The 15,770-nt window shown below is 36.4% G+C and overlaps 1 protein-coding gene across 1 annotated transcript; it reads left to right on the top strand.

Moving 5' to 3' along the window:
• Nucleotides 1–2,790: 2,790 nt before the first annotated feature.
• LOC110455819 (putative tyrosinase-like protein tyr-3) lies at nt 2,791–11,651 on the top strand. The gene is made up of 7 exons (XM_021506203.1): nt 2,791–2,880; nt 7,059–7,125; nt 8,029–8,088; nt 8,546–8,650; nt 9,354–9,461; nt 10,068–10,169; nt 11,516–11,651. The coding sequence occupies exons 1-7, from the start codon at nt 2,842–2,844 to the stop codon at nt 11,557–11,559; spliced, it is 525 nt and encodes a 174-aa protein (XP_021361878.1). The 5' UTR covers nt 2,791–2,841; the 3' UTR covers nt 11,560–11,651.
• The last annotated feature ends 4,119 nt before the right edge of the window (nt 11,652–15,770 follow it).

The raw sequence follows: 15,770 nt of genomic DNA, 5'->3' as shown, positions 1-15,770 counted from the left end.
ACGTATATATGTACTGCATAAAAATAAGTAATACTACCCAAATATAATCTTGCAAGCTTACCCATATTAAACTAGGGTGGGTGGGCGGGTTCATATAAAGCACTGTGAGGCTGCTGCCATCTTATGAGAATTGGCACAAAGTTTGTCTTTCATATCAATTACTCTCCTCAGGAATGTGCGGCCCCCACTTATTACTTGTGACGCCCAGTTTAATTTACCTATTAATACTTCAAGCTGCTTGCGACTTGCTCCTTTTCGTACCAAAAACTCACTTAGCACTTCTGAGAAACTCTGAAGCTTGTCATTAGGCAAGAAAAAGTCATTGTATTGTATTGACCATTATGCCTAGAAAAATGATCTGTCGTACCGGATCCTCTACTTTGGACCAGTTAATCCCAAAACCCAGCTGTCGCAGCAGCTGTAACAATCTACACATAGCATTGTAACATTCATTATAAGTATTGCCAAACACTAAAAAATAGTCCAAGTAGGCAATTGCTGTGAAACCATATTTACATTTTAATATTCTACATACAGCACTTCTGAGTTTTTAAAAAATCTGTGGACTTTTGGATGCCCCAAAAGGCAATTGTGTATCATACATGTATGTTGGATTGTCATTTCCATCGAAATAATATTTCAAACCTGTTGCTTTGTAATTCAATGGGTGGATATTTACTATCTGTAAGCCGACGCTAAATCCACTTCGGCTAAATTGCACCCAGGTGAAATATGTTTGGCTGCCTACCGGAGGTCCATATAAGTACAGCTGATTTTGTAGTAATCTTTGTCCATTTTACGATTTACTTTGACCCCTGTGGTGGTGAACGTGACGATTTTGTCCTCGTCTATCAATGTGGGATCGCGCCAAAGATAATTGTGTACAAGGCGTGATTTTGACTTTTTTGTATTGTTCACATTCCGCAGCAGTGTCTGGAAATTTAAGTCAAGGTAATTGTTCATACCTGAAGTGCTTGGTCGTTCTCTCTCTGTTGATGACCCACCCTCCTGGCGATCACGTGGAGGGGCGGAGACGAAGGGGCGATTTTGTTCATAAAGTTTCCGCCGACAATCTTCGATCTCCTTGCAGAGAGCCCCTTTTCTTAACTCCGCTTTTAAACTATCGAGTTCCTTTTCGAGCTCGGCTTCTGGTTTGTCACTCATCGCTGAAGGTGGTGGGCCTCCACAGGCACCATGCCGGCCAGCATCCCCATTAGCACCCTGATGTTTGTCACGAGATTGAGAAGCATTTTCTTTCCGATGTACATTATCATCGGTCTCCTCGCTGTCACAATTTTGGAGGAATGTCATTAGTGAGCTTGATCGCTCTCTTAGATTGTAAGCGTTCATCGCGATGTCGCTGGATTTTATATTTATATAAAGCACTGTGAGGCTGCTGCCATCTTGCTCTGCTAATGCTGTTAAAAGACCGGAACTAGCTTCGGGAGCTAAGGGAGCTAACTCTAACTGCCTTGGCAAAGGCTAAAGTTGCGTACACCAAAATACAATTTACTAATAAATTTACACATCATGGACTGCATGTAGTATTGAATTATTGAAACCTAGCGAATCATTCTATTGATAGTGAAATATTCAGGACGCATAACTCAAATAATTATGGTGGTATACTAATTGTTGGCCATTGCTATCAACTTGAGCTTAAACGGACATCACGTGAAGAGCCATACTTTTTTAATGAATGCATGTGTAGTATGGACTTCCACTTATGTTACCTTGCTATCCCAATAATCATAGTCCGTTCCAAATGTCCAGTTTGACCACTTGAATTGTTCGGGAAAGCCCTGTTGAAAACAGGAGTTGATTATCTTGATGACCTGTGATATCACCAAAGATTGTATTTGTTAAGGATTTAACGTCCTAGGCTAAGGACATCTTATGAAGTGATATGACCTGAGAACGATGACATCAACAACAGCATGAAATCAAATTTATCACATTCCGACACAAGTCTTAGGGTATTTCCACTCACTTTTTGTTACTTTTTTTATCCTACATGAAGCCAATTGGTAAAACGTCCAAAATTAGCTGAGATACCACGTGGACACTCCGTTAGTTACCGTCGGATATTGGAGGCTATCGAACTTGTCCGGGCTGTTATGGTAATAAACGTTCATATGAAGTTTGAATTTAATCTGGTGAAAATTATTGAAGATATATATGGGACACCGTTTCGGAAAGTGGATAAAGGGCCTTAACTCCGTAAGTTACCGTCGGATATTGGTGGTTATCAAACTTATCCTAGCTGTTATGGTAATGAACATACTTATGAAGTTTCAAATTAATCTATTGAAAATAATGAAGATATGGACGGGCGTATAAAAATGGATGATGCCAATTAGGCTGTTTTGTGGCGATAAAAGTAATTATTTAATACCCTATCATCGTCATACCCTCAAAAATCAGCCGTTATGTCTAAAATAATCAAAACGTGTTTATTACACATAGTATAAGTAAAAGGAAAAAAAAATGACATTTGGACCAAATCGTTAATAGATGTTTATCTGAGCATATAAATGTAATATGTTCTCGCTTTATACTTATGAGATATATTGATAAACTCGGCAACCGATTACAATAGCAGAGAAAGGTTAAATAAGTCCTCTGAATTACTGTTTCTGTCGTGAGTGATGATAATGTAGATAGACTACGAGGTTTGTTTGACGTTTATAAATACGTCATTATTCATGATAGACAATTACTGATAAGACCAAATACATTTCAGATGTCAAATGGTTAAATTGTCTCTCTGTAACTGTATAAAATGCCTGGGGAAACCTGTGGACTGATACAGTGCTCCGACAGCATCCCTAATAGACAGACATGGCGGATACCGGGATAACAGTGGCGCTGATCGCAGTGGTAAGTTTAAAGTTGACTGGTAGATTTCAATCTTTCTGTATGTTTGTTGTTTGTCCTTCTATGTTGACTTAACTACATGAATCTTATTTCGAATATTACACTTGAAAATGTTTAGCCTTTTACGTGTTGAAGAGAAATGAGATTAGAAATATTAATAAAATTGAAAGCTAGTTTAAATCTGATATATTATCAAGTATATGTATCGCACTATGTTGTATGACGCCACTTTCGGTGCAAACCAGTACATGTGTCGCTATAACATACATTGAATGGGGTCAGTATAAAACAGTACACGTGTCAGTGATAAATATGTTGTATGACGTCATTGTCGGTGTAAAACAGTACACGTGTCCGTGATAAATATGTTGTATGACGTCATTGTCGGTGTACATCTAGCACATGTGGCACTGTGAAGTATTATGGACGTCACTTTTGGTGTAAATCCAGCACATGTGTCTGTATAAAGTATGTTTATGACGTCACCATCGGTGTCAATCAAGCATATGTGTCTGTTTAAAGTATGTTTATGACGTCACCATCGGTGTCAATCAAGCACATGTGTCTGTCTAAAGTATGTTTATGACGTCACCACTGCTGTCAATCAAACACATGTGTCTGTATAAAGTATGTTTATGACGTCACAATCGGTGTCAATCAAGCACATGTGTCTGTATAAAGTATGTTTATTACGTCACCATCGCTGTCAATCAAGCACATTTGTCTGTATAAAGTATGTTTGTTACGTCACCATCGCTGTCAATCAAGCACATGTGTCTGTATAAAGTATGTTTATGACGTCACCATCGGTGTATCAAGCACATGTGTCTGTATAAGGTATGTTTATGACGTCACCATCGGTGTCAATCAAGCACATGTGCCAGTGTGAAGTATGTTTATTACGTCACCATCGCTGTCAATCAAGCGCATGTGTCTGTATAAAGTATGTTTATTATGTCACCATCGCTGTCAATCAAGCACATGTGTCTGTCTAAAGTATGTTTATGACGTCACCACTGCTGTCAATCAAACACATGTGTCTGTATAAAGTATGTTTAATACGTCACCATCGCTGTCAATCAAGCACATGTGTCCGTATAAAGTATGTTTATTACGTCACCATCGGTGTCAATCAAGCAAATGTGCCAGCGTGAAGAATGTTTATGACGTCACCATCGGTGTCAATCAAACAAATTGGCCAGTGTGAAGTATGTTTATCACGTCACCATCGGTGTCAATCAAGCACATGTGCCAGTGTGAAGTATGTTGTATGACAATTTCGGTGTAAATCCAGTATATATTTCACTATTAATTATGTTGCAACAATTTGACTAAACCTTGTTATAGTAGTATGTTGAATTTTGTCAGTCGTTAATTAAGATATAAATGGTAATGCTATCTAGTTGACGTTATTAAGACTTCGGTGCATAGAATAATCGTTCGGAGACGATTGAACGGGATCAGTCCCTTGCTAGTAGCCTCTACAACACCGCATTTTGATCCCCGTCAGAGTTATGTAAGTTACCCGTATGCACTTCATTATATTTCATCTTATCTGCATGCTATTTTTCCTGTATATATTGTTGCAAGGTTCATATTAAATGCTAGTCTAAGTTTGAATTATCTACTGTAGCAAAAATAGATTTATATCGTTATGAAAGGTTTTACAAGCACCTTTCTCCTTTCGCTGTATATTACACAATTTTTAATGCATTAGACATAGACGTGTCATTCTTGGACGTATCGTACCACGTGTGAGTCGTAATCATCAATATGGCCTTACGGTGCAGTAAAATGTTAACCTTGTTAAGTGTGAGTCGTAATCATTAATATGGCCTTACGGTGCAGTAACATGTTAACCTTGCTAAGTGTGAGTCGTAATCATCAATATGGCCTTACAGGGCAGTAAACTGTTAACCTTGCTAAGTGTGAGTCGTAATCATCAATATGGCCTCACAGTACAGTAAAATGTTAACCTTGTTAAGTGTGAGTCGTAATCATCAATATGGCCTCACAGTGCAGTAAAATGTTAACCTTGTTAATTGTGAGTCGTAATCATCAATATGGCCTCACAGTACAGTAAAATGTTAACCTTGTTAAGTGTGAGTCGTAATCATTAATATGGCCTTAGGTGCATTAAAATGTTAACCTTGTAAAGTGTGAGTCGTAATCATTAATATGGCCTTACGGTGCAGTAACATGTTAACCTTGCTAAGTGTGAGTCGTAATCATCAATATGACCTTACGGTGCAGTAAAATGTTAACCTTGTTAAGTGTGAGTCGTAATCATTAATATGGCCTTACGGTGCATTAAAATGTTAACCGTGTTAAGTGTGAGTCGTAATCATCAATATGGTCTTACGGTGCAGTAAAATGTTAACCTTGTTAAGTGTGAGTCGTAATCTTCAATATGGGCTTACAGTGCAGTAAAATGGTAACCTTATTAAGTGTTAGTCGTAATCATCAATATGGCCTTACGGTGCAGTAAAATGTTAACCTTATTAAGTGTGAGTCGTAATCATCAATATGGGCTTACAGTGCAGTAAAATGGTAACCTTATTAAGTGTTAGTCGTAATCATCAATATGGCCTTACGGTGCAGTAAAATGTTAACCTTGTTAAGTGTGAGTCGTAATCTTCAATATGGGCTTACAGTGCAGTAAAATGGTAACATTGTTAAGTGCGAGTCGTAATCATCAATATGGCCTTACAGTGCAGGAACATGTTAACCTTGTTAAGTGTGAGTCGTTATCATCAATATGGCCTTACAGTGCAGTAAAATGTTAACCTTATTAAGTGTTAGTCGTAATCATCAATATGGCCTTACGGTGCAGTAAAATGTTAACCTTGTTAAGTTTGAGTCGTAATCATTAATAAGGCCTTACCGTGCAGTAACATGTTAACCTTGTTAAGTGTGAGTCGTTGTCATCAATATGGCCTTACAGTGCAGTAAAATGTTAACCTTGTTAAGTGTGAGTCGTAATCATTATTATGGCCTTACGGTGCAGTAACATGTTAACCTTGTTAAGTGTGAGTCGTTATCATTAATATGGGCTTACGGTGCAGTAAAATGTTAACCTTGTTGTACTTTCTTCTTGTAAAAACAAACACCACAATGAGGATCTTACTTTCTTCATTTAACTAGTTATTAGCTTATGCCGTGGTGCGGCGTCCGTCGTCAAGCGTCAATATTTTACTTTAAACAACTTTTTCTCAATAACCAAAAGGCCCAGGGTACTGATATTGGGCCTGTAGCATGCTAGGATAAAGGGCTACCAAGTTTGTTCAAATGAATGACATTGACCCACTTTCAAGGTCACAGGGTTCAAATTTGCTAAAATCTTCAAACGACATCTTCACAATAACCAAAAGGCCCAGAGGCCCAGGGTACTGATATTGGGCCTGTGGTATGCTGGGATGAAGTGCTACCAAGTTTGTTCAAATGAATGACCTTGACCCACTTTAAACCTAATGTCCTTGTTCGACATTCAATGTCACAGGCCTCATGTGTTTAAATCTTTTAATAGGTTCTTATGAATCAAACACTGATATTCTGCCTGTAGCTGTATTTTAGTCCTCTTTTAAGATTACAAGTGTGAGATTATTACCAGGTGAGCGATGCAGGCCCATTTGGCCTCTTGTTATTTTATGTGTTGATTATCGAACGAAACGATTGATATTTCATCCCATTCTGTTATCTTGTTAATACATTACTAGTTATTGTTTATCGTCCTTTCTTTCCTCCAAATACTTTCGTATATCTTCCATTCATTTCTTAGGCAGTCCCTATCAATCAATAATAGTAGACAATATTATATTTACACTTTTATTCACATTTACACTTATTTTACATTTACACTTATTCGATTTTGGTAATTTTGCTGATACTTGTTATACTCGTTTTCTGTCGTGACATATTTGTCTGTATATATTTAAATAGTTGTAAAGATATGTACATGTTTGTAACGTATAACCAATAACATTATCAGAAACATTCTTTGTATTGAAATAATTTTCCAATATTAAATCTTGTTATTTTACTCAAGATTTCATTAACGCACATTTTCGTTATATACCCTGTACGCCACGTCTCTCGTTGATCCTCGTCCTTTAAGACCTCCCCTGCCTTTCCTTGATCCTGGATATGCACCCATCAAAATTATTTTCGTTTAATTGTTTCAGATGATTCAGATTATCTACGCCGCAAAATTGACGCACGTCGATAGTCACCCGCTTGCCGGAAAGGAAGGTACGGCATCTAAACTTAACTTTATAAAGGCAATGAGTATACCTCAGGGTACAATAGGATCATTCTGTAAACAATTTACTCGGTGTTCAATGGATTGTTTCTGTTTACAATATCTATATTCCGTGGTTAATGTGCTTAAGTTTGTGAACAATATGTATTTCCTGTTTACAATATCTATATTCCGTGGTTAATGTGCTTAAGTTTGTGAACAATATGTATTTCCTGTTTACAATATCTATATTCCGTGGTTAATGTGCTTAAGTTTGTGAACAATATGTATTTCCTGTTTACAATATCTATATTCCGTGGTTAATGTGCTTAAGTTTGTGAACAATATGTATTTCCTGTTTACAATATCTATATTCCGTGGTTAATGTGCTTAAGTTTGTGAACAATATGTATTTCCTGTTTACAATATCTATATTCCGTGGTTAATGTGCTTAAGTTTGTGAACAATATGTATTTCCTGTTTACAATATCTATATTCCGTGGTTAATGTGCTTTAGTTTGTGAACAATATGTATTTCCTGTTTACAATATCTATATTCCGTGGTCAATGTGCTTAAGTTTGTGAACAATATGTATTTCAATCGATTATCCTTTGTCTTACTAAGATTGCAAAGAAACAATGTCCGTATATAATATTATAATGCGACAATTGCCCCCGTTTGTAGTCCTCAATGATACAGTGAGGTAATCTCCACAAACGATACGATTACGGTAAAATGCAGTACACTCCATTGTCAAACAGGATATATGTCCATACTGTCTTTATATGTGGAATACACTTTAAATGTTTATCGGTTTCTAGGGTTTATTGCCCTATCAATAATACATTGTGAGTCAATAAAGAATCTTCGATACATTATGATAAATTTATTGACGTTCTTCCTCTACACACAGCAAACGAAAACCCTCTTAAAAGAATGACCGATCCCTATGCGAACAGCCGAGGAGGCGATGGTAAGTTCATTTTCTGTCACGCATAACCGTCTAAAATTAAAGCTGTATATATAGATATAACGAGTAATGATTGATTATAGGGTATATCCTGTAACTGTCTTACTTTATAAGATAATGTACGAGCTTCAACGAGTAGACACTAAAGGATCATTAACTCTCGAGATAACCCTTATTAACCCTCAAAAGTTAGATATCTGGGCCAAGTCTGACAACTCCTACCCAGCCTGAAATAATTAAACTTTTCAATTGCAAAGGATTGTTTTGAAGATTTACCTTAATTCCTCTAGTTGGGACCCGTCCCCCTGTCCCAAAGGGGAAGCGCAATCTTTGTTTATATGAAATTGAGTCCCTTTTCTTTAAAAATACAAATTTATGTCTTAATTGGATCTGTATTATATTGTTAGATCCAAACTGCTTTAACATGATTGATATTATATGAATATCGTTTGTATCCCAGATTGTAACAATTACGAAATACAGTGCCGAGGTTGGGCGGCCACAGGCGAGTGTGACAGAAACCCGATGTACATGCATAGAACATGCCAGCATGCATGCGGGACGTGTAAGTAGAAAAATGGATTCGTTATAAAACAACAATTTGTGATTAAAACAGAAGAATTCGGACAAATCTTCAAGAGAAAAGTTCTCATTTCATGCAACTGTTTTCTGAACGAACAGTTTCTGTTTAGGTCAGGTTATAAGATGATAACTCCAGTTGACGGCGAAGTAGTAATGTGTTAATGCATCACCGAAGTCATCACATCCTAACCTGACCTAAATAGAAGTCCAAATATTTACAGAATGTTTCTGTGAACGGTTTACAACCATTATTATATATCATTCAGCGGACATAAATTTCACATTTAGAACAAATGTACGAGTGATCGGTTAAATAAAAATGTTACAAAATCTGAAATTCACCGAAGCCTTGTTTAACTCGGCCTATATAGCTACTGTCGATGACGTCACATAATTGTATCTCGTTCGCAGAAACTTTGCATTACACCAAGAACATATATTATTGTTGGCGTCATGGTATTGTGAGACGATATTTGGTCAGGTTGCGAGATGTTATTGCCAGTCTGCAGGAACGATGGTTATTGAGTGAATGACAGTGTAGACTGTAACTTAATAAATATAGAAGATTAGATAGTGACAAAAGCGTTGCGTTGCGAAGATTAGCTTGTTTATATTATTGGTGCAGCATTGTTAGATGATGTACCAATTGTTTTAACGTGAATACTATTATGTTGCTTGTATCCCAGGCGCCTGCTCCGACAACAATGAACAATGCGAAACCTGGGCAGGCATTGGGGAGTGCAGCTTTAACCCGGGTTACATGATCAGTCACTGCCGGCTGTCCTGTGGCCGATGTAAGTATAATCCTTGTTATGGACAGGCGTTTGATGAATAAAAACATACTAATATTCCAACCAAAATATAGTTCTCTTCAAACTAAGTATACATTATGCGCAAAGTTATACTTTGAATACATTATTACGCGTTTCGTAGTATATCCATACGATTGTGACCACATAAGTAAGAGGACGTATTAAAACGTTATCACAACGTTATCACAACGTCACAACGTTATCACAACGTTATCACCCTGTAATAGTTCAGGAGTCAGTTGTATTCAACCGCCTGTTTTTGGAAATGATTAACTTTCATAACGATTTATCGACATACTTTTCTACCGGTAAATAAACATAAATCAGTTCGAGAGTCAGCGTGAACCACTATCAACTGCTGTAAATACTTATTGTGTATCAACTATGTATTACGAAGGCATTTCAATTGGGTGTTCTTTCCCGCTAGGATTTTTTGCTCTAAATGGACTATAATATATATCTCGTTTCTTCCAATGACTCGGAATACAATTAACAATCTGCTCTCCTCGCGGATTCTATCATAATGTTGCTGATTTACAGTGTTTAACTCGCCGTAATATCTTGTCAATTTCACATCTTCACCGACAGGTACTCGTAGTGGCTCTAACGGCAGACGTGACGTCACTAGGAACTTCGGTAACAGCCCACCCGGCACAAGAGACGACTCACGCAGACAAGTCAGGAAAGTTGGTGAGTTGAAACGAGCGTACGAGCTCGGGAAGTTAATCAATATAACCAAGCAATGGTAATTTCTGTACTCCATTACTGGATACATACACATATTAAATGTAGTTCCTTGCTTATATACAGAATAACGAAGTTAAACATAGTTCCCTTACTTGATATATAGCATGGGGGTATGTTATATCCTGACAAAAAACACGAAGGGAAAAGGTGGTTTTCTGATGGGTTACATTGCGCTATGCGTTTTACCCTATCAAATGAGTTATTATCGAAATCGTTCAACTTTGATCAAACTCGCAATTTGAATAGCAAACATCCCTGGCAGTGATAAATAAATAGATGTGTCATGTTACAAGTGGAATAGTAGTGATAATATTCAGTTGTGACACGCGCTTTCAGGAATAATGATAATTATTGTTATTAAAGTACCATAGCTCTTTTCCCGTGAATCTGTCTTTATATAATACTGCTACCTGTGAAGTCTGTGTTAAGTACACCTGTCATATTCATTATCGCTATAATATAGAGGAATTCCGAAACCCGACATAACTTTCTTAGCATCACGTGCATGAAAACCATTCTGACCAACCTTAATTTGTTCTAGATGTTTCTGTAAGAAATCGAAAACGACCTTCATGTATTTGTGATATGCAATGTTGGTTTATATATTTAATCACACCCTGTTACAAAGTGTTTTATTATAGTATATTCAAAGAATAATAGTGAAAATTAGAATACTTTTAGTTTTGATAACGATATACTATCAATACACTTACAATTAAAATAGAGAACAAAACAGAAAAAAATAATGGATCGAATTTTTAAATAAGAATTCATTTCAGATCGGACATTACTTAAGCAAATCGTCCACTCAGGACAAATAATTTATATTTACAATGCCTTGGCGTTCATATAGGGATTGAATGGCTTGCGTTCATACCGGAATGATAATTGAAAAAAAAAACGCTGTTCAATCCATATATTTACATTTTTTCTATAGAACAAATGTTTAATTTTATTTATTTGTTCTTAAATAATTTATTTACTTACTGCGTTTTGTATATGCGTCGTCCTTTAAACGACATTGGCGGAAAATCCCTATCTTACTAAAATTGGCGCGAATAATTAACCGAAGTTATTTGAGCGTTTGACGCAGGGGCAGCGACAAGACTCTCATTAACCAAGGTTAATCTTTGACGTCATAAGTAAACCACGTGTTACGTCACGAAAGTTTCTTTTATTTCATACTCAAATGAAATACGTTGCTGCTAGGTGATGTCATCATTTAAAAAAAAGGGTAAAGCAGATTATAACTCCGTGTCATTACTAACCTCCTCTGACTCCTGTTTCAGGGCACAATGGACCACCAGACACACGTGAAACAGGATCAATATAAATGGAACACGCGCAGAGAAGCGACACGAGCATGGAACTACATTTAAAAACTATACTTGCATATGTATATATTATTATACATCAATAAAAAAATATATCATGTTTACAAATTCGTTGACGTTATAACTGCTTATTTACTACATCAACAGCATCATTTAAAATAAATTATGGAGATAAATTGCCTCACTGTTATACACTTCAACAACGACTGTTGTATTTGGGTTAGTGTATTCATTGATGACATGATTGGAAGATATCTTAGAATGCATAATTTGATAACACCCTGGCCGTTGTGAAATGTTGAGAAGTGCTACAATTGAGAGAAATAACTCTGGTAAAAATCGGAAGTATCACACAAACATAAGTATGCAGACACATATTTCTTTTCGTTTCTTTAACCATGAGACTAACATGTGGAATTCAAGGGGGTTCTATTAATTTCACATGTTGGGCAACTTAAGAATATTTCCCCGAGGGTTGAGATTCCCCTTTCTCAACCTCCAGGGGGTGAATGATTCTTTTTCTCTTACCCTGTTCACAAATTGTGTATCATATGCATAACGCTTACCCATACCTCGAATCATTAGGGATGGATTCTATCAATCTCACACCGGTACAACTGGGGATACACAATTTAAGGATACACTTTAAGTTTAAGGTTACACTTTAAGTTTAAGGTTACACTTTAAGATAGCTTTAAGTCTTTGTTACAGCAGGCTTTGAGTTCCTCGTATAAAATACGTCCTTCGTAGTTTTCATTCTTTTCTATTCAATTGACCTTATTCACCAGCTCAAAACATGGTACTGGAACATCATAAGGATTTTCGTCAATTCATATCATAATTATTTTTAAGTCACATGTGCACACACAAAGACTTCTGACGTTAATTAAATTATCATTTTGTTTAAGCGCCTACCCAACGGTACGATCGATTAGATAAACAAAGCAGTTCTTTGTCATCCGATATGGATATTACATAAACATCTACAGGTCCTATGAATGCATTATGAATATCAAGGAAAATCAAACGTTTGATACCTCAATTATTACAAAGATAAAACTATCACCAATTAGCGACGACATATACGCGACGAGGAGCAAGGAATAGAAACACAATGTCAAGTCAGTCACAAACATATGTACGTTGTTTATCGGAGGAAGGCATTTCATTCGGAGTTCATCTTGGAGGATCGGACGGGGAAAGTCTCGCTTGAGGTACCCTGCGTCATAGCTCGCGAAACGTTCACGGCTTTATTACCACCTTGCTGCGTGTTTACGTGTGTTATACATCCTACAAAGACGTTGCTTGTGGCGGTCGACCAAAACGATCTAAATATATGGATACACAATTGTTGCACTTTTGAGTTTTAAGTTATTGGACATATACGAATCGTGTCGTCATCCTTTGCTTATCTTATCTCTATGACATAATAAAAAAGGTTCATACTTTATCAGTAAGCAGTCCGCACTACCATGCCATGCATGTGTCACTCCATTTACAGTGGAACATTGTTTAATAGAATGTTCCGATGTTAAACACTTTCGTTATAATTACTTTCGAGTCCCGGATATGAAAACTCTTTTCAGTTCCGTGGACTCGACGGTATTATTTAACTGTTTGAAAGACATCGGTCTCTACTATATACTCTGATGTCTTTTAACCCACCATACCCTATTTGACGTAATATATATATAACATATTCCATATCATCTTTTATTATCTCCATTATTATTTTAACCCTTTTTTCATTTTTAATCATTTACACATACAATGTGAATGCTTTTAAAAGATTTTCATTTTTATCCGATTTTATCTTCGCTACTCGCATGTTTGTTAAGAATAAATAAAAATATCACCATGGTCCTAAATAACCGCAGTTGTCGATAGGCCGTTAAACTCAAACAAACAAATAAACAAAATAATTTACCGGAAGTGTTAGGACCCACCCGAATTTGTTTTCCAAAGTTATTGCCACTTGCAGTAAGTATAAGGTCCAATACGTCTATGGTATGTGGTTACTCCTTTATATAAGTCCGGACAAACGCTGGGCACTTTCAAAGCAATAGTTCTGCACGAGGACGGGTCTGTTGGAAAACCACCAACAATTAAGGAATGAGTCAAATTGATGTCTAAAACGTCCTGTATTGGGCCAGGTGTTTTGTTGCACCAACAAGGCAATATATAGAGCCTCATAAACGGCCTCAGCTGGTAAAGGGGGCTTTTGCTGACAAATCCGTCAGCAATACCTAATTCTATTGTTTTTTAAAAAGAACAAAATCCGGTAGAACAGTATTAGGACAAGTACATAACTCTTTAGTAAACAGTTATTGTTTTGATACATGCTACAGAATACAATCGCAGAGAGATCATTCTGAAAGGAAGGTTCGTCCTCTTTAGTAAAAACGTGTTCGACCCACTACGGTTTTATTTTGTTTAAAGTGTTATTAACAGCTGAGGTCGTTTAAGGACGCTTCCACCTACTAAGAAAATACATGTCTTCGTTAGTCAGCTGTATGGTGCAGTGTAATTTATGTTTTCTAAACTGTATCCATTACCCAATTTTATAGGTGCATTTACAAGGCTGTGTGCTACGTTCATTTCTTCATTTTCCAAATCGGTAAACCAATCTACCACACGAGGCTCCCAAAAGTAATCAAAATAAACAAATGTTACATGAGATACATTCTTGTTATCACAATTATTCATGTCCGCTCAAACTAACCCCTGGAGATCCATTAAATTTCAATTAAAATACTGGCAGCTATACTCGTGTTGAAAATCAACAACGCGACACTAAATGAAAAAATAATGTTAAAAGCTGACATGTCGCGGCAAGTTTGATTCTAACCCTGGTATGCTGTAGATCTGGCATAACTGAGCACAAGTTTCTGATAGGAATAATCAACATTTACAATCTCTCAACAGCATGACAAACTTGCCCCTTCAACTTCAATGTTTTACTCGACAAAAACCATGTATGGTCATCACGCCTTCAACTATATATGTCACCTTCCTCAACAAACTTGCTGAAATTCCCGATTGTAACTACCGGCCCCAGGTTGTGTTCTATAAAACGTTCAAAGAATCTATAAAATGTAAAAGCCCTTCCTAATCGGCAGGCAAACAATTTGTTCTGGTTGAAGAACGAACCCACTACTACTATAATATTATTTCATTTGACTACCTCAACAATTTACAGGCATATTCGTCAGCATGTGTCCCGACCATTCGACGTTATACATGAGACTTTCGTATCTTTTGGAAAGCCATTTATTAACAAAATTGCCATAGTGGTTTTGTAAATAATTGTATATTTTGTAACTACTTGACCAAGTATAAGACGAGTCGTTGACTCAACTTTTGTCATCAAGTATAAGTAAAGACTATAAGTATTATTATCATTTAACAAACCAAATCAAGACCACATTGCAACACTTGTGAACCTATCTCACAGTCATAATAAAAATATCTCACGGTCATACCAAAGTTATCTCACAGTCATACCAAAAATATCTCACGGTCATACCAAAGTTATCTCACAGTTATACCAAAGTAATCTCACAGTCATACCAAAGTTATCTCACAGTCATACCAAAATAGCCTGAACACCCACCTTCCCCAATTTTGAGACTCGAAGAATTCGAAACAAAACAACCATCATTTAATGTCAAATATTATTGTATATTTTCTTCAACTTGACGTCACAACATCATGACGCTTTGTCGATTTTCATAATTCTTACAGAATATCTTTTATAAGATAATACGCGAAACTAAGCAGTGTGTGTATTCGCTACAGTATACGGAAGTCTTCTGATAGCTTAATACCAACACTTGGTAAAATATAACAACAAGTCAAATACGAACACACAACAGCGACATTAAAATGTTATACGATACATTTATGACCACGACGTTGACACAAAGCTTTACAATATGAAATGTGAATACGAGCATTAGTGTGTTATCGTTCTGTTAGTATAAAGTTGATGAACGTCACGTATTGAAAATGCTAATTGTATTTACATTGAATGTATCTTGACATTTTTTGCTATCTTTCGTTGCTTATTCAAAGTTTATTGTCCTAAACATCTTTACACAGTCTCAAAAGATAATTCATCAAATTGGAATAACTATATACATGTACTGTTTATTCAAATTATCTCTGATAAGATTAAAGAATATTGTATTATCATTTCTCACATATCTAT

This window comes from Mizuhopecten yessoensis, unplaced genomic scaffold, assembly GCF_002113885.1.
Source record: "Mizuhopecten yessoensis strain PY_sf001 unplaced genomic scaffold, ASM211388v2 scaffold8383, whole genome shotgun sequence".
NCBI classification, from domain to species: Eukaryota; Metazoa; Mollusca; class Bivalvia; order Pectinida; family Pectinidae; genus Mizuhopecten; species Mizuhopecten yessoensis.
The sequence above is the reverse complement of the archived record's forward strand: the minus strand, read 5'-3'. Positions and strand labels throughout refer to the sequence as shown.